The following is a 20,531-nucleotide window of genomic DNA, read 5'->3' as shown; positions in this document are numbered from 1 at the left end:
CACTGTATTTTTTACCACTCTTCATAAAGACATTCTTGAAAGAGAACTTCCACAATCTCTGTATAAAGTGGCCAGAGCAACAGGATAAATGTGTTTGCAGGAAGAGGGAGTATTTTGAGGGGGATTAAAGGCACTGTATCTTTTACTGTGTTTTAATTATGAAACTATTTTTAAAACACACTGAATTTATTTAATCAGAACTTGTATAGACTCTTTCAGAACTGAGAGATTTAAAATCAATGTAGAGACCTGTCTCTAAAATTTTCATGGGAGTATGATCTACACAAACCCATTGAGGCACAAAGTTAAACAGGGACTTTAGACAACAGAACAAAGTATTTGAACTTAACCCAAAATACAGAATGAACCACTAAGTTTAATACTTGAGTTGGGTAGAAATATAATCAAAATAGGATGTTTAAAAGAGCAGTATTAATTATACATGTAGTACTGCTAATTCTTTTATATGTAACCCTAAGGGAGAGGAGTTAGGGATGATTAAGTTATGCAACAATGTCTTTAGCACAAAACATTCTGCCTAGCTGGCCTTGAGGTGCATAATTCCTACTATCCTCCAGCTGTGCACTTCCATTTAACATCACATCACATAAATATATCACTACCCATAAACTCAGCCTCAGAGCAATAGTCTAGATCAGCATACAGTATCCAGGACACACAGCAAATACAATAAATAAATTGCCTAAGATATGACTTCAGTGGGAAAATAGATCACTGAAAGTGGCAGTATTCTCTCTGAGCAAAACAGGAACATGCCAATGAATGAGCACTAAGGTCAAACTTCCCTGGGTACACCATGTAGAAATAGCCAAACAGCATTTATTAAACTATGTGTTTATTAAAAGTCTTACAATAAAACAGCAAAAAACATTGCAGTGGCAATAACGAATCTTAAATTCACCAATATCCAGTAACAAGAAGAGGCATGGCACGACTGACATATGTAGGATGTGATAGGCTTCTATGTGGGCTTCTGAAAAACTGTCTTCCTAGCACAATGTAATAGGGGCAAGCTAATCTGTGCATCAAACTTCTGCATACCTAACATCCTGGTATGCCTAATATCCTGTTTAGGTATAAGATAATTAGGTCACAGCTTCCTGCTCCTATTGACGAAGCAGCACTTTAACATCAAGCCTCAACCTATTCTACAGTCTAAACCTTGTCTTTCCTTTGGCATTCACACTATATGTGACCATTCAATAGGTCATGCATGTGTCCAGTAATTTCCCTTTCTGCAACTCTGTTGATATCTTCTGTCTTAAATTTACTCTCCATTTCTTTCATTTCTGTCCATTAAAATGCTATTTACCTTTCATTTTGGCCCCAAACTCAAGTGCTTTCCTTCCTTTCTCCTTTCTCTGTTCCTCTGCATTTATTTCTCTAAGTCTTTTATTCAATCCTTTCTCTTCTCCTGCATTTATGTGGCTCTATTCCACCTTAGATGGCTGTTCTAGGCTACTGTGTATTACACCCAAATCAAAAGCCTTTTGGGATTTCCAGAGCCTCGCCACCTCATTGCCAACCCTAGTCTCCTTTCACATTATTCCAGTCATGCTGAGGTCTTTGCTGTCTCATAAATATATTCCAGGGACATTCTTGCCTTCTTGATCTAACCACAGTGCTCATGGGAAGGGAGAAGTTAAATCAATTACCAGATGCTTCAAAACATTGAAGATCTTGATATTTGAGAACATCATGTGTTCTGACTGAGTTTCCCTTCATCACTCAATTGTCTGTCTTATTTACCTTTGTCTGGCAGAAATAACCAAAATTATGATTCTAGTATCTCTTCATCCCATATCACACCTACCTCCACCTCACCTCTTTCCCCAAGAAGAAGCAGAATTTGAGCAGAATTTGTCTTCTAACAGGAAATAAAATGTAGCTGGGTATATAGGCTAAATAGAAACTCTTGTGAACATCACAGATTAGTACAGCCTACTAAGAGTAGGATGACTATGAAGATGGATGTGGGAGTACCACATGTCCAAGTAATAGATACATGAAGCACCTGTTCTGCACCTGATGCAGATCTGCCATTGTGTGCCAGTGGACTTCATTCAGAAGACTGCACTCAGTTTTCATTTAGTTATCATGTTTGTGCTCAAAGTAGAGTGACTGATAAGGAGTGTACAATAACTTTACTATCATAATCAGCTGCACTTCAGCCAGTGCTCAAGATATGGTGGAATCAAGTAAATGTCCAGATGCCTGAGTTATCTTTACACTGATGTTTTTACTACCCTTTTCCTCCCAAGCCATAACTCTTGAAACTTTGTCCTTTTTTAAATCATGCATCATGCACATTTATGATTTTTTTATTTTAGATTCCAGATAACCTTTTGAAATGCTGAAATGAAGAAAAGCAATAGAGGGAAAGAACAGAGGTAGTGACAGAGTCAGGGAAAACTAGGAATCAAATTGCACTGCCAGAAGAAAGATAAATGCATTTTTTGTAAGTACAAATCTTACATAGGACATATTTAAACTAAAAACATATTCATGGTTTCTCTAAAATTAAAATTTCACTGAGAACTCTGCACTTTTATTTGTGAAATCTGATAATCAAAGGGAATTTTCCTGATCTTCTTTTCTCAAAGATGCTCTTCTTTTCTCAAACCATCACATGAGCAAGAACACAGAATCTGAGCACTAACAGCTGCACTATACAGCTCTTTGTGAGTCACAAACAATTAAAAATAATAATGGAAGAGAAAACTACATAGCAGAATAAGCTCCTAAATGAAAACAAGGTCTGTAATGCAAACCTTTGTGGGTGGCTGGTCAGGGATGCAATTTATCCGTTCCAGTTCATCTACTACTGGGCACGCAGCAGAATCAGGAGTGGTACTTGTTGTCCCAGAATCAGAGGTGGTACTTGTTGTCCCAGAATCAGGGGTGGTACTTCTTGTCCCAGAAGCAGGGGCATCCGTGGTGTTAGGAACTGGGGTACCAGTTGTCTCAGGATCTGGGGATATCCCAAAAGCAAATATTAACTTCTACAGGCACTCAATAACCCCATAGTTTCAATACTTTCAATAAATTAACTCCATTATTGACTGGGCTTCACTCTGATATTCCCGTTTATGTACCGTCACTTCCTAAAACTTCATTTCATCTTGCTGATTGTTTTTATCTCTATGTAAACCAATACTCTCTCCCTCTACTTCCAAATTCATACTGGCTCACTAAGAGACAGTATGTACATGAGAAACAAACTTGATCATTAGATTAAAAGGTGATGAAAATAAGAAACATTTTGCTTTTAGTCTAAAGTCAGCAAACTATGGCCTTCAAAAAAAAAATAATGTCAGAGCCTATTTTTTTAAATGAAGTATTTCTGGAATTCAGACACATTCATTTGCTTATAGTTGCTTTTATACTATAAAGACAACATTAAGCAGTGATGACAGAAACATATGGCCCATACATATTTACCACCTGCTCTTTTAGACAAAAGTCTGCAGATGTCTGCGTTTGCCCTTGACTTTTATCCCAGCCCCTGACACACACAAAGCGTGTACAATAAGAGACATCCTAAGCTCTATACATCAGTTCTGCTGGCTTGTTAACAGCCAGCTCACCAGAAAAGCACATTTCTGAGCAATGGCACTCTTCTGTAACTATAAAGTCTCTAATGACAAAAAGTGCAAAGGGAACCTATTATCTAGAAATGAGAAGCTAGAGCCTAACTCAGAGCTAGAGAATTTTGATTTACGGATCAGTAAAACAATACAAAACAAATTGTATTGTACCATGAGAAAGTGGGGTTTTTTTAAGGCTTTCTGCAATACTATAGTTAATAATGACATTAAGAGAAAACAGAGGCTTTTAAATATTTTCTTTTCACTGAATGCTGGATTAAACAAACTGTATTTGTACCAGTTTCTGCATAAGGGCTTTAACACAATCTTTAGGATCACAGAATTTGTAAGAATTGAATGACCATTAAGATTACCTAATCTAACTTCCTATGAAAAAGTAGAAAACTTTGCAACTGGGAATGGGGCAGAGAGGGCAAAAAAGGCTTTCCTGTAGGCATGACTTGGCCATGACCTGATTACCCTAAGATGTTGCTGCTGGATTAATCAGGTAGGAAATCCTGGATAATTCAGCACAATCCAGCCCATCTTTGGGGATATAATAGTTCAATAAATTTTTAATATAATAACTTAGTTGTTTTTCTTTCCTGAAGAACTAAACTTAGTCCTAAAATACTTTAATTATATACTTATTTATCCTCTTTTTATACAAGTATACTGTTCATCATTATTAATAGAATTAGAATTATTCAATAAAATTTCAAGACAATTTTGGAATTTAATCTAGAGCACTAATTAATTCAGAATATGAAAGCATCAGAATTTAAACCTACAAGGACTATACTTTTAAGCTGCTATAGTTTTAGTTAAATGTTTCCCCAGTCATGTACACATCACTCTCTCTCTCTCTCTCTCTCTCTCTCACACACACACACACATACACACACACACACACACACACACACACACACACACACACACACACCAATGAACATGAAAGCAGTGCTTCTTATCATTGATGAGGGTTTTATCCTGACAAGAGCAATATATGGAGGGAGAGCCCCTGTTACCTTTTGTAGCTAAAAGCACAATTAGAACCACAGCAATGATGAACACTATAAGCAAAATAATGCTGAGCGCAATCTCTAGTGGAGTAAATTTTTTCAACTTCTTTCTTGCCATCTATAAAAAAGAAAAAAAGTTTTAGATTTGAATTTTATTGAGCACTTAATTATAAAATTTTAAGAATTTAATGGAAACCATAAATGTATGAAGTGAAGAGTATAGTAAATTTCCATGTACTCATAATCTTGATTTAAAAAATTAACTCATGGACAATCTCATCTTGTCTTTGTTCCTACTTATTTGTATCTCTAATCCTGAATTTTTTAAAGAAACTCTTACATTTCATATATTGTAATCTAAAAATGTTTAAGTATATTTTTAAAAGTAAGAAGTTTTATAAAAGGCAAAATATTATACCTAAAATATTTTTACAACAATACCTTATTGTCATCAAACCGCTAGCCAATTTTGAAATTCACCTTATCCAATAAATTGTTTGTTCTATTTTCTTAAGGATTCAAGTATGATTTATATATTGTAATTTGTTTCTATTTTTTAATCTATATAAATTATTTTATGGATTTTTTCCCACAATATAGGTTTTGTTAATTGTATTCACATACATGCTAATATGTTTCGCTACTCTTATAAATTAATTGCTGGATCTATAGTTTTAATCCAATTTAAGTTTATTTGTTTCCAGCAAGAGGCATAAAATCAATCTGATTCTCTTTTTTATATTAATTACCGGTATTTCCTAGATTGATTATTTAATTGGGAATTATGAATCAGTGATGTTGTGATTTTTTTCATTTTTGTTTGATGAAATAGTTCCACAGAAATAATTTCCCCTTATCTATTATTTGTCTCACAAAGACCTAATTTATGAAGGAATAATGGGGTAAATGTTTAAGTCTTTATTTACAAATTTTCAAAATGAGTTTTTCCCTAGCATCTTTTAAAGAGGAAAAAATGTTGTTATTGCTTTAGGCATTTTTATGAAATCATAAATTAAATGCATGTGATCAATCTTAATCCAGTGATAACATGAATTCTCATATCTTCTCATCTTTGTCAAGCAGGAACCTCTTCGAGTTGGTCCTCAGTCTTGTTGCTATAACTCAAAGATACTTTGATAGTCTTCCTGCTTTCTGGCATAACACAAATTCTAGGCTTGCACATTGTCTGCCTCAAGGTACAATTATAAACTGTAAGTAAGGTACCCCTGTTCATTTAAATGGGAGTAGTATTTACACACCATAATGTAGATTAGAACTGATAAAATTTAACTGAAGGTATCTTGTGTCTCATCTCTATCAGTAGTTTCCCTTCAAGGTTCCCCAAGGAGTCGTTGAGGATTTGCAATTTCAAAGAAAATACTGAAATTGCATACTTACCTGTTACTGCAATTTGAGTATATGTGCCCCCCTACATATTCATATGTTGGGATCTAATACCCACATGATAAAATTGATAGGGGAAACATTTGGAGAAGTTGTTATGGGGTGTTGCCCTTATACCCCTCAGTCTTTTGATGGAGTACTAATATATAGTTAATGATTGTCATTGATTTGTTCTGATACAACCTCGTTATCTGTTAAGTGCTTTATGACCCCACATGTCAGGTGGCATATTTATTATCTGAGACCCAGGTATAGAAAGCAGGGAAGAAGATCCATGGCAGCAGCCTTGTTCATTCAAAGTCCATTTTCTTCCGTGATCCACTCCATTCCTTCACAGGCTGCCTTGAAAGTCACACTCTAGTGTTTAATCAAAAAGAACATGCCCTTCCTACTTCCCTCCGCCTTAATTCATCACTCCATGCTCTTAAAAATTGTGTCTTTCCTTGTGTTCTTGGTCTCCATCCCATCAGTTTGTCTTCACATACCAATCTCAGTCCAAAAAAAACCTTCGTCAAGTTTTTGTCCAAGGATTAGATGGAAAAAAAAAAAAAAGGCTTTTCATGGATTGATAAAGAGAATTGTTGTTCATTGCTCAAATTCATTCCTAATATGCAAAATGAAATGGAGCTGAGGGCTACTTTTTTCTATTAAAAAAACTGCTATTCTTTCTAGAATAAATTATCCCAACTCTAGTCTTTCTTACGCAGATTAGCTCTATTATTTCACACTCTTGTAAGAAATTCCATAATATTAATCTCACCTATAAAATACCACAGTGATTCATAATCTTCCATACTTGATAAAGTTAAACTTGCTAATAAGGCAAAGAATTGATCTTATGTTCACTGACAAGAAGAGAATGCCACATCTCTTTACCTTTGGTTATCGCTATTGTGAGATGGGAGAGTGTTCTTTAAACTAATGTTTTAAACTTTTCCATGTGTTTATTAACACAGTATGTTACACACTGTGAAGAAATTTCTACACATTTCTGATCACATTTTAGACATCTTGTGTATTATTAAGTCTTGACAACAACCAATATTATTGCACCCATAACCCAAAAATTCCATTTGAAGTAATTTACTCCATAAATGCACTGATACTTTTGAAGATCAGTGTATATAGAGATAAAGGTTCTTCATAGATTGAACCAATAAAAATTAAGAACAGTATATGTAGCCTTAGGGAAAGTACCAAGCAAATTCATTATTTAAAATCATGATATGCTGACCTTTTTCTCAAAGTCAAAAATTCTATGATACTTGAAATTGCTGTTTGGCAATTTGTCATAGATACTGAAATACTTTTTTGTTTGACAAAAATTTTAATAATTATAGTTGATAATGATTGAGCAAATTATTATAAAATTATTAAATTTTCCCTAATATGTCACATGCCATCCTCATAACAACCCCAAGTAAGTTACTCTAAATATCCCTAGGTTTCGATGAGGAAATGAAAGTTCACTCCGGTCCTTTAGACTGCCTGATGTCATATAGAGCTGGGCAGGCGCAAAGCCACTATTTAAATACCTGCCCTTTGGACTTTACAGCCAAGGCTTTTATCCAAACCAGGCAGTCTAAATCCAAACTCATTGCTCTAAAGTCTGATGTTCTACCACCCCCTACCAGGTGACACAAATACAAAAAAAAAAAAGTATATACCATAAATGATAACCTGCTAACGTAAGGAAGGTAAGACAACCATTAGGCTAGAAGATTTATGGAAACAAAAGGAAACAATAATTCTGCAACATTTCTGTTCTCACAGATCATGAGGACTGAGAGCATTCTGGAGTACATTTGGCATTAATTCACGTTAAGTTTATGGTCTTCAGCACGGTTTTAAATTCTCTGTGACATCAAGGTGGACAAGGTGCTGATATGTCTCATTTCTCAGTTTTATTTGTCATCAGGTTATTGAAGGGTAGAAAGAAAATCTGTTTGCACTTTGTTCATCAACAGTTTTATTAAGCTTCTACAATGCACCAAGCATTCTTCTGGGAGCTGGTTATGTAACCATGAACAAAACAGATAAAAATTCTTGCCCTAGTGGAACTTACATCATTATGGATAAAAAACAGAGTAACTGTAAATAAAATATAACAGGTTAAACAATATAAGGGCTGTGGAGAAAAAAGAAACATAAGAAAAAGATGAAGAATGTGGGAGTGAAGGTTGGAATTTTTAAAGTTTAGTCAGGAAAAATATCACCAAAAAAAGTGACAATTATTACATGTAAGTGACACAGACTCCATATTATTTTCTTCTTGAATTACATAGTTGTATGAATAACTTTCAAAGCATCAGGATTCAAATAACTAAAATGGCTGTACAAATTAATTTTAAAAATTAGATAGATATCTATTTTCAGAATTATAGCCATTATCAAATTTGAATATGAAGAGCTCAGCTAAAATACTGTAAGTAACATAAGCTAGGAAATCTAGTTGAAAAGAGAAGGTTAGTTTTAGGCAGGCCAGGAATAACTTGCAAAGAAAACCTTAGCAGATATTGCTATTCCTCAAAAATACTGGGCAATATTTCATAGATGGTCCCATTGTCTCCAGACTAGCTAGAGATGAGAAAGAAAATAATTACTAACAGTTTTATGTTTGTTTTTGCAAGTCTGGTCACATACAAAGTACAGAGATCCAAGAGTAAACTCTGACTGTGTGACTGGGCTGTGTGACTTAAGAAGGAAAGCACACACACCCGCACATACACACACACACACACACACACACACACACACACACACACACACACACACATTTATCCATTCCCCTTAAGAATCACAAAAAAGGTGATCTCTAAAAGATAACTATATCCTTTTGTGGGCCCTCGCCCAGAGCATACAAGAATTTACCTTTCTTATCATCCTCTATGGCTACTCTCTGAACCAAACAGAGTAGGGGTAGGGGGTTATTTGGTGGTACAGGGAAATAGACCCAGAACCTTCACACTAAAGTACATCTCCAGTCTATTTATACATCTATAAGCAAGGTCTTGCTATGTTGGTAAGATGCCCAAGCTGGGCTCCTCCTACCTCTGCCTCTCAGAGTTCTGCAATTACTATGTGCATCACCACACGCAACTTGAACCAATGAAAAATTTCTTCCTCTAGGGCCAGTTATTCAGTATTTCATACTGCTGATGAAGCTGTTTGCAAAGCCATTTTATCAGTTCATTGAAATTCATCTGTAAGCAAATTCTAATAAAATCATTGGCAGTGTATGAAAGTGAAAGTAAGCTTAGATTTAGAATACAAAACAGAACATCATCCCTCTTCCTTTGGTCCCTTGTAGCACAAAAACCTACCCCACACAGCAAACCAAGACCTCTCCCTTTCACCTTGTCACTCACTATTCACCTCCACAGACTCACTCACTTGTGTCACACACCTGACACAAGACCAGCAGAAATGCTGGAGATAGGGTAGTCCTCAGACAGCATTAAAGTGACAATTCAGACCCTGTCTCATGAACCTACTTGGGATCTCTTCCAACATGATCCTTGGAGCTGATCTTGGCCTCTCTCCTTTCCCCAGTAGGAACTCACCCTTCCCCATCAGTTGCCAGTCAGAAAAGAGATGCCCACAGGAGTCCTGCTAGACTCTATTACCTAGTAATACTCAATTATTTCTTAAGTTTTACCAGGAAGGTTCCAATAATGACCCATTGTCCAATAATGACCCTCCAGAAACACCCATTCCATTTCACACATAACTGCCAACCCAGGCACCACATCTTTCCTTCATGAACCCCTCCTAAATTCCATGAAATTTTTCCTGACTCTCACCACACGTTGACTCATACATGCCTCCCAATACTATATACACACACACACACACACACATAAAACTCAGATTCTTCCCTAAAATAATTCTATATTTGGTCAACAAAAGTATCAAACCCCTAAAGATAGTAACAGATTTCACAATTTTCTGACTACCACTGATTCTGTAATTATCATCATTTCTCAAAGTTCCACAAATTTTTAGAAGGAATGTCCCAAAATGTTCAAGTCTTCTACAAAATTTTAACTCCTTTCCTGCACAACCCTCACAACATTTTTAGAATATCTACCTGCAACCTCACCTTGCATATTAAATAACACCTCACATTTCGCCAGGGACACATACACCTGAACACACAGATTTAGCTACAATCAAGCTTATAGATCTGTCTAGGACCAGAGAATATACACATAATCACACAGACACATGCAAACACACACACACACACACACACACACACACACACGCAAAAGATAAGCTGAATTTTTTCCTATGTGCGTTGTAGTAATTTTTTGGATTTTTGTTATTTACTTTTGTCTGTAACAGATTAACAAGGGCATTGTGACCAAAGAAAGACCAGCACACATACATGTACAGCCATAAGTAAATATGCAGTTCACAAACATACCTCATTGTTTCTTGCAGCTGCCCTGCTCCCCCAAGTACTGATTCACAACAGAGCAGAGAAAAACAATCCACAGAAAGCAACCCTTCCCTGTTATAAACTGCTCTGTAGCCTATCGAGAAAATGTTAATGATTTCAAAGCAAATCACTGCCCAGTTTTCCCTTTCAGGATCAAAATTGTTAGTTAATTAGTAATCACAATCTTCCTCTGAAGAAGACATCCCAAGACCTTATAGCAAGAAGTCACTGTTCCAACCCACTCCAACTCCTCAGGTCACTGGAATGTTTATTGGATGATAACACTCAAGGTGTTTGGTGAGAGAAAACAAGACTAAGTTTGAAGAAAGATCAAAAAACACATTAGCTGCTATCCCAAAACTCCGGTCTTTGCTAGAGAGCCCTAGTCTCCTAAGAACCCTTAATTTAAGCTTGACTAAACTGTGGAGACCCTTTGGCAGTCTAATGTCTGCTATGGGATACACTTAGATTTACATTTTTAAGTGCATGAGATAAAATAAATAAGGACACAAAAAGAATTCGTTATACTAAAATAGTTACTAGTCTATTTTTTAATTGCAGTATGTGCTTCTTTGTATGCTAACAATATAACAGATATAATTGCTATTGCAATTTCTAAATAGTTTTAGAATAAACAGTCTTTCAATGATATTTTAAATGTAAGATATGAAAGTAATATAATCTCTCTTGGAACCAAAGTCATAGGTAAAGCTAACACTACTTTGGTCTGTAACCTACCTTTACACTAAAAAGAAATGTTAAGTTTCAACTAGAAGTTATGCAAGAAATATATTGCCCTCTCCACTTCACCAGGCTGCCTTAATTCCATCCAGGAGCTCCTTGTTAAGAACCTTGTTGTCTCTAAATGGACCTTCCTCAACGTAAAGTCCTCACTATATGTGATCCATGAACTATGGTTGCCAGTCCCCAAAGAAAAATGAACAGACATTCAAGTGCTGAAATGTTTCTGTTACATGTCAGAGAAAATTGACACTCATCAACCCTAATGATTTTCAAACAAAGCTTGCATTCACATATCCTTGTTTTTAATTTTGTTTCTTTAGTAATTTAATTTTAATTTTACCAAAGTCACAGTCTGAAACACATTGACAAATTTTTAAAAATGGATCTCATACTGCACATAGTTTTAAAATCCCTGCCTAACTTGCTATTACTGGGCTTTGCTTTTATGGACTATGAAAACTCAGCAAATATTGAGCCAAAGGATATGAATTTATGAAGTGATTGTCACCTGGAAAACCTAAGTCACCAAATCTTATCCTGGTCATGTCATAGTGGACACAGACTTGTACAACCTAAATGGAATCAATTCATCTTTTCCAAAAGCTCAGTTCTTTATGTTTCTCATTTCACCTGTCACTAGTGAAAATGTCAGAAATCAGCAAAGTCTGACCCTCAGGCTTTGGAAAAACTGGATGCATTTGTCATCATGAAACAAAGAATTTGTATGCAAAAGTGGAAGGAAAGGACATTGACTTGCAGCACCAAGACATCTGCCTGGGTTACCTCGGTAGTAATCGTGATTGCCCCAACCAGCTCCAGAATTTCTGTGGGTTGGAACACTCGATTTGACCCCTAATGTACTTTAAAGATCACCAAGGATAGTTGTCTAATTTTAAAAATAAATAAATTGAGGCCTAGAAATGGTGCAAGTCTTGTGTAGGTGTTAAAAAGATCCAGATCTGTATTCAAAGCCCATGTCTACTTCTTTCCCTTAAGCAAGTAGGGCTCTGTTTTCCTTAATTTAAATGAAGATACAAATGGAACCCATCCAATAAAATAAATAAAATAATGCAAGTAAAATCCTTGATGTTACGTTAATATAAGTTACAGTTAGGATCATGATGAACTACCACAAACCTTGAACTCCAATCAGAACTTCCTACAATTATGCTACACTAGATCAGGATTCTGAACACTGTAGGTAGTTACTACTATGTTAAAAAAAACTTTCAAGCACCTACTTTGCACAAGACCCCACACTACATGTTGACATCTATGATATTGCTAGATGTCAGGAATTTAGAGGTTTATCTTCAAGCCCTTGGACTCAAAAAGCTGATTTAGATCAAACCAAAGTACAAACACTATGTTGTCTACAGTGGCTTGCTGCTTGGGGACAGGGATTTCTCCAACCTTGGGAAAGATATGGAAACTGTATACTTTGGAACAATAAAGGCCATGTAAGTATGAAAACAAGCAAGTTGATAACAATGACTCCATCTCCCCATTCTCCCTACCTTCACCCTTAGGAGACCTTCAGAACCCAAATGTGGATCATTAGCCCCAAGCTGTCTCCTGCTTATAAAATAACCCTTTACTGATATAACTCAATTCAACATTTAGTTTTCATACAGTACTACCGACAAGACACTGTCAGAATAACAACATTGATGGCGTACTTACTCTGGCATATGCATTGTGCTAACTGATCCACAATTCACATGTATTCTTTCATTTCCTCCTCTTAACCATACTAAGTACTATTATTAACTCTCAAGATGAGAAACACCAAGCACAAACAATAACTTTCTTAAGTTTATAGAAATGGTAAAATACCAAGCCAGGTATTCTGTTCAAACCTACACTTGCATGAAATACGATTAGTTCCTCCATGACCCCATAGCACAGAGAGTGTAAGAAATGATCAGATGTTATACAAAAAGAGATGAAAGCATCACCCAATGCCATGGGACGAACACACATCAAGAGAGTAATAGAGGACAAATCAAAAGCAGGAGTGGGAAAGGAAGGAGAAAAGGAAAGACATTTTGGACAAAGGAGTAGTGTCAAGATTGCTTTGGAGACTTCACCTGATAGATACAGACTGGGAAAGAGATGTAGGATGATCAGGCACACTGCTGGAAAATTATGCTGGAGCCATGGTGTGGAAGTTCCAGTACCTTGGGAAGAAAATTCCTTTAAACAACAGGGAACCACTGCATGTCAGAAATTGCCCAGAACTGTCATAAGCATGAGCTAAGTTTCTGACCTTTTTGCCTAAGACTCAAAATGTTGGCTCATCTGCCACATTCAGTATTTAGTCCAAAAGAATATTACTTTCTCCAATACTTTCAAGAAGACTAGTAGTATAAGCACAAGGGACACTGGAAGCAGCATAAGATTTATGTCCATTGGAGTGATGGTGTGCAGTTATGAGGAAGAAAGGAAAAAAATTCATATAAATCTTTAGCATAATACATAGTCCATAGTAAGCAGTCCACAGATGTTATTGTTGTTATTAACATCTCCCCTCTCACAGAATATTAATGCAATAGTACGCTCAAGAACACATTGTTTTATTCTATGGTTGTACATTTTCTTAAGTGCTAAGAAGAGTCTTAGCCATCCATCAGGTCCACGTTCACTGAGTTTTCTCAAATGTTCCATCAAAGCCAAACTCCCAGACTTGCCAGAGGAACCTATTCTGACCACTGAGCTCAAAGTACATGAATTCCATTGTGTATTCTTCAGCTTCTTTGCACTGGTTATGACTTCATGGATTCTTCTTTCCTGGAATAAAATCCTTTTAGAAAGCAATAGTCTAATCAGTCTGAATTTTGCCAGAAGTAGACTGTGATTAGGTTAGCTGTCCCTGAATGTATCCTTCTAATCTGAAATTGCTTGGAGAGTATTTCTATGTTACATAAATAAGGGTGCCCAGCCATCAATATGGTATCATAAAAAAGCAAAGGTCTTGAAACTAGCCTGGACTTGTGTATTAAATTCTCTACTTTTACTAGCTTCACACCTTTGGCAATAAAATTTTCCAAAGCTTCGTTATCTTATCTGCAAATTCAGGATTATAATATGTACTCATAATTTTATTTTGAACCTAAACAGATATAATAAATATTAGTACATAATACGAGGTTCTCTGCCCCTTCCTAACTGATCATTTCTGAAAGTAAAATCTTATCAACAATAAGTATTATTAGCTTAAATCCTTATTAAGAAATGGTCCTTAAACATAAGTACAAACTTGTTGGATTAAGGCAGAAGAAAGTGATCTCTTCCTTCAGGGACCACTGGTGCAGACAAGTGGTGAGCAGTTAGTAACCACTCCACCTGTGAACTGCTTCTGTGGATCAGTGGAGGAAAATCAAATCTATACTTTGTTCACACACACACACATACATTACAACCATACTCAACATCACAACACATCGTACACACTTGAGTACATGACATCTATCCCTCTACCTATCAAAATGGTGTCTCACAATCTCCATAGACCACAAACTTAAAATGTACCTCTTCCTTTTATATCAGCCAAGTGACTTTCTTATGTCCTATGTAAGACCTTTATATCCCGGGACACCACAAAAAGGAGAAAATGAATCCGTTGACTCAGGAGCAATTTCTCGTCCAAGAAATGTTCTGAGGAAGGTGAGAGTTGAAAGTACATACACAGGGCATTACAGCACTTCCTTCTTTTGTGAAATAGCTACTGCTCAGCAGTTTTGCACCATGTTTTATCCTGTCCCACCTTTAACCACACAGATAGGAGCACGTGAACAAAGACGTGAGTCCAAAGAGACAGTTATTTGGTATAAGATATTACCTAATATTCATGCACTTGCAATAAAACTTTACACATCTGCATATGATTGCTTTTTCCAGAACACTTTGATCTGTATTATCTCTTTTATAACAACAAGCCTATGAAATAGAGCAGGTGTTTTTAATTCCCTACTATACATGAGGAAACAGAAACTAAGAAAAATGCCCTTTTAATGGTCACTCAAATAGTTGCAAAGTTGGGTTCATACTAATTTAATTTAAATCTAATAATCCAGTTTTTATAGAGTTTGAAATCAGTAATTCTAGAAAATTGCTTTTTAGGCAAAATATTTGTTCATTCATTCAACAAATTCAAAATTTACTGGCCACCAAATTTTCAAAATAAATATCCTCAAATCCTGTTATGGAATTCTAGCCTCCTCACTCAGAGATGATACTTCCCTAGGGTGCGAAGTTTATACACATTCCAACCATCATTAAAGGCTCTGCTCCCACCCCCAGGTGGTACTATAAGGTCACTCCTGTACAGGCAGCTCAACATAATCCCACTCTCTGACTGAAGCTCTCTAGACCAGCCCTGAACAGAGAATCCAATCTCATCAATTGGATTCTCCCTCCCAGAAATTTGGATTTGAGACACAGAGCCTGAATTATAATGCACTGGGCACTAATCTGTGGGAACAGAGCTTTGAGAGGCAAAAATTAGAGTTTCAATGAGTATTTGTTTGCCCAAAATAAGAATGGGATAGATATCAGAGAGTAGCCTGCCTGGCAAGTATGAGGTCATGAGTTCGATCCCCAGTACCAAAAAAAAAAAAGAGAGAGAGAGAGAGAGACAGAGATACAGAGAGCAAAAATAACAGGCCTCTCAAACTTGCTATGAAACCCTCCTGCAAAAGGGTTCATGTGTTGGACACTTGGCCCCCGGTGTGTGGTACTGGGAAGCTATGCTTTAAGAGACCTTTAAGAGATAGATCCTAGTGTGGTAAATTGATCACTAGAGGCTTTGCCTTTGAAAGGAATTGATGCAGCTTTTGTAGGACCCTGTGAGAGGACTGTTTATAGAAGAGTAAAACCAGTCCTTCAGTCTTTGGCTTTCTGTGCCCCATGTGATTTCCCCCTCTTCTCTATGTTCCACCATAATGCTATCTGCCATGATGTGACACAACAAGTGAGCCCCCATCAGAACCAGGACCATGTTGATTGGGCTTTCAGCCTTCAAAATAGAACTATTCTCTTTACAGTTAACCTGCCTCCATTATTTCATTATACCAACTCAAAACAGATTACTAGAGGCTGCAGGTTTAGCTCAGCAGGGTAAGTGCCTGCTTGGCAAACACGAGGTCGTGAGTTTGATCCCGGCACCCAAAAAAAAAAAAAAAAAAAAACTACCACAAAACCCAAAGGAGGATAAACAGAGAGACTAATTGCCAGAATTTTTCCAATTTCCATGAAGGCTAAAATGTAACAGTTTCACATGATTTTTCTGTCTTTTCATCAGAAGGCTACCTTTACTATTAGAACCACAATCACCACTATCACCACCATCACCACCATTCCTTACTTCTTGCCAGTTTTTGTGCCATATAAATTATCGCAGCTGCTAGGCTGGCTCCCTTTGTCCAACATAAATATCTCAAAGTGTAAATTTCTATAAATCTAGTTTTCCTATAAGCAACAAATTATCACTGACAATTGTGAGACCTCCTTATCTCCACAAAGTTCCTCTAAATCATTATAATCCTCCAAGGATTATAATTTATACACCAGGAGACATATATTCTAGGACATATGTTGTGATACACTAGGAAGTAGAGAATGAAATTTCTGAGAAATTCAATTTTAGCTCAAGTCCCTGGGAGAAAACTAAGTAATTTCAATCAATATTTTGAATTGTGAAAAATTGTGGCACATAGAATGTATGGAAATTCGTGTTATTTTTCAACATAAAACACTAAATTCTACAGAAATGTTTCCCTATAATCAGCTTCTATATGTATGCTTGTTCCTGGTCTCACATGCCTGGAGAAAAACATTGAAACATAAAGCCTTGAATTTACTGGCAATGTCACATAGCAATACATGGATTGTACTATTTTTTCCCTTTTCTCTGGTTTGGCTCTCTGAGTTCCCTCACATACCTCTCCTTCCTGTTTTGCTGAGAATGACCACATCCAATACTGTCTCCATCAGAGCCCAGCGTCCACTTCTGTGGCAAAATGCTCAAAGAGCCAGTGCCACTTACCTATTTATGTTACACTCTGCTAGAGACAAAGAGAGCTTGCTTACCATTCGAGGTCTCACAGCTATCACTTTAAAAATATCCTCTCCTTTGGCTCATGTTTGTGGACAAGATGAAATTTCTAAAGGAGTGCAGAATTGCTTCTGAAGGAATCTCTACCCATAGGCCCTACTAAGGAAAATTATCTTATTTATGCTCCTAATCACAAGCTTCCATGCTGATGTCAAAATTCACTAGACTAGGGATGGACACCTAACCCAAACACAGCCAATCCCTAAATGGATCAGCAACTTATGAAGCATCTTGTTTGTGACAACTTGGCCATGACACTATTTAAGTGTAAAACATAAAGATGGTTACTAGAGATTAGTTTTAAGAACAAAATTTTTAATAAGAAATAGGTGAAAGAATCACTAGTACTACTCTGCCCACGTCTCCTTGATAACTACGTGTGAACAAAACCACTATGAATTCAACCACAGGAAATAGAGACATCCTTTGTTGTGCTTCCCCTCTTGTACTTCCTGTTTTCTGTCTCACTGTAACAAACAAGCTTGGATAGGAAGCAGGCCAACCTTCTCTTGAATTCACTTCTTGGTCTCACATGCTTGGACAGGCAATTTAGATGCTGAGGTTTTCTTGCAGACCAGTTATCTCTTCTTTCCTCCTCTTCCAAATGTCTAGGTGAGTAAGATCTCTCTCGTCCCTCTTCTTCTCCCTCTCCTGTTTTCCACTCTTGAAAATTCTAGGTCCAAGGTACAGGTTTTATAATAGATCAGTTATCAATTATGTTCAGCTTCAGTAACAGTGAGCACTGTAGCCCAGTGACATGCAGTTTCCCTTCATCACATAGTGAGAAACCTGAAGGAGAGTTGCTATTCACATGGGTTCAGCTGGTTAGCAATTTCAGAATGATAGCTTTGACATTTTCTTGGCTTTTCCCTCCTGATTGGAATTCAACCATGATAAGAAAATTCAGGTGAGAGCAGAGCAAAGATGGCAGATAGATAACAGCTGGTTACAGAGGCTCCCTGAGATGCTCAATTTAGAATTCAACATAATACAGCTTGGGGAGCCCTGAACAGAGGGAGAGGAATTCTCTCATCCCAAGAAGAAACTAAGATGAGAAAAACCAATCAAGCATACAGTACCCACCGGCCACGCCACCATGCAGCCCTAAGTGCCTGCGGGCCGCCTGCAAGACAGGCCATCCCTGAGCCCCCAGTGCTCCAGCCGCTGCCTCTAACTCTGTTGCCACGGGTCCACCGGAGGCTGGAGAAGTGGAGAGACTTGGCACTCACCAGCTGCCCCTGCCCCTACCGCCACCACCACCACAGCCACCTCCGCCGCCTCCCTGGATCCAGGCAGTCCCAGAGGGAGCAAGGAGGAGTGCAGATTGCAACATTATGGGCACAGGACCAGACCTACTGGGACACATCACTGCCTTTGCCCTCGCTGCTTGCATGAGGACTCAAGCCCGTGGCGCCAGCGCTAAGCGGCCCAACTGCCAGAGTGCTCCTAAGGTCCCCGGGCGGCAAGTGTGTCTTCGCTGCCACCAGGCCCATGTGGCCAGAGCTCCACGGAGCCACCACCCATGAATGGAGCCCAGAGAATCGGCTTCTGAAAACACCTCTTCAGACAATAATCAAAAATACAGAATCAGAACTTTCCAGTTTCCTGCTGTGCTCAACCAACTTCAGGGAATTGGACCTGCCTGCCTGCACCTTGAACTCTGGACTGGGCAGTCTGGGGCGAGTATCCCAGTGCCATCTAAGCCCCTGGGAGGGAGTTTAAGATACCTAGGTAACAGCAAATTGGGGAGAGCAGCAAACCCCCAGTCAGCAGGCTTCGGAAAGACCCTAAACAATTCGGAGAGGGCCAGAGACCCCTTGGACACACCTGTCTGTAAGAAACCAGAAACATGACAAGAGACAGAAATTTAAAAACCCTCCAGCCACTGACCCTGGAAAAATAAGCCCAGGAGAGTTAAATACAGAAAAGAACCAGTGCAGTAATCATGCAATATTAGATACAGCATCAGCAAACATAAAGAAATACCTTCATGACCTCATAGATGAATTTAAAACTGTACTTCTGATCCAAGTGAGGCAAGATATAAAAAGATTAATTAAATAAATGATAACCCCCCAAGAAAACACAGATGGAAAAACAGAGGAATTCAGAAAAGGAAGAGAAACCTTTGATGAAGAATATAAACAAAATCCAGAATACATGAAACAGATCCAAAGAGATTACCAGGAAACTAAAAACTCCATTGAAAGCTGGCAAAATGCCTTGATAGAAACTAAAGTCAGCCTTTTGAAACGTGAAGAGAGATTTAGAGTGTGTTTGTGAAAGAAAAGATCTCTTAAAAATAACAAGGAACCAAGAAGAAACAATTCAAAAGGCTAGAAGATGACAAGAAGATTTATAACTTAAGAATAAAAAACGTGAGTGAAGAAGCAGGAGCAACTACAAATGAACTACAAAGACTATTCACAGATATGATCAAGGAAAACTTCCCAAGCATAGGAAAAAAAAGGATATCCAGATAAAAGATGCATACAGAACTCCAGCCACCTACAACCAAAACAGATCTACACCCAGACATATAATATTCAAGATCCCAGAAATCCACCACAAGAACAGAATATTAAAAGCAGCCAAAGAAAAGAAGCAGATTACCTACAACTGAAAAATTATCAAAATAACGACAGGCTTATCAACACAAACACTCAAATTGAGAAGAGCCTCATCATCATTGGTCATTAGAGAAATGCAAACTAAAACCACACTGAGATACCATCTCACTCCTGAAAGAATGGCCAGGATCAAGAAAACCAACAACAACAAATGCTGGAGAGGCTGTGGGGAAAAAGGAACTCTCCTGCACTGTTGGTGGGAGTGTAGACTGGTAAAGCCTTTGTGGAGGTCTGTCTGGAGATTTCTCAAAAAGTTGGGATTGGAAATCCCATTTATTCCAGCTATTCCACTTCTAGGCATATTCCCAGAAGAACTGAAAGCATCATACCACAGTGATACATGTGCACCTATGTTTATAGCAGCACAATTTGTAATCGCCAGATCTTGGAAACAACCCAAGTGCCCATCAACTGAGGAATGGATAAAAAAGTTGTGGTATTTCTATACAATGGAGTATTATTCAGCTATAAAGAAGGATCACATTGAGATATTTATCAACAAATGGGCGCAGCTCGAGACCATACTCATAAGTGAAATAAATCAATCTCGCATGTGTGAATACC

General features: G+C 37.5%; 2 protein-coding genes across 4 annotated transcripts in view; one reads left to right on the top strand and one right to left on the bottom strand.

The window, feature by feature from the left end:
• LOC100714419 (uncharacterized) overlaps positions 1-14,946 on the bottom strand; it is a 247,343-nt gene extending 232,397 nt beyond the window's left edge. Inside the window, exons 1-3 of the mRNA XM_063250621.1 lie at positions 14,754-14,946; positions 4,637-4,748; positions 2,793-2,992 (exon numbers count right to left, since the gene is read on the bottom strand). Of these exons, the coding sequence (XP_063106691.1) occupies positions 2,793-2,992; positions 4,637-4,748 (312 nt within the window). The 5' untranslated portion in view covers positions 14,754-14,946. The remainder of the gene's footprint in view (positions 1-2,792; positions 2,993-4,636; positions 4,749-14,753) is intronic.
• Positions 14,947-17,860: 2,914 nt separating this feature from the next.
• The window catches only part of Clec5a (C-type lectin domain containing 5A), a 52,086-nt gene continuing 49,415 nt past the window's right edge, over positions 17,861-20,531 (top strand). For 2 of the 3 annotated variants that reach the window (XM_013159026.3, XM_063250626.1), the window contains exon 1: positions 17,861-17,949. The gene's annotated coding sequence lies outside the window, so the exon portion shown is untranslated. The remainder of the gene's footprint in view (positions 17,950-20,531) is intronic. The other variant, XM_063250628.1, reaches the window with a different exon arrangement.

Source organism: Cavia porcellus, unplaced genomic scaffold (assembly GCF_034190915.1).
Source record: "Cavia porcellus strain 051 isolate PalLab524CR breed Dunkin Hartley unplaced genomic scaffold, mCavPor4.1 scaffold_6, whole genome shotgun sequence".
NCBI lineage: Eukaryota > Metazoa > Chordata > Mammalia > Rodentia > Caviidae > Cavia > Cavia porcellus.
Note: the sequence above shows the minus strand (reverse complement) of the source record. Positions and strands in the feature narration are given on the sequence as shown.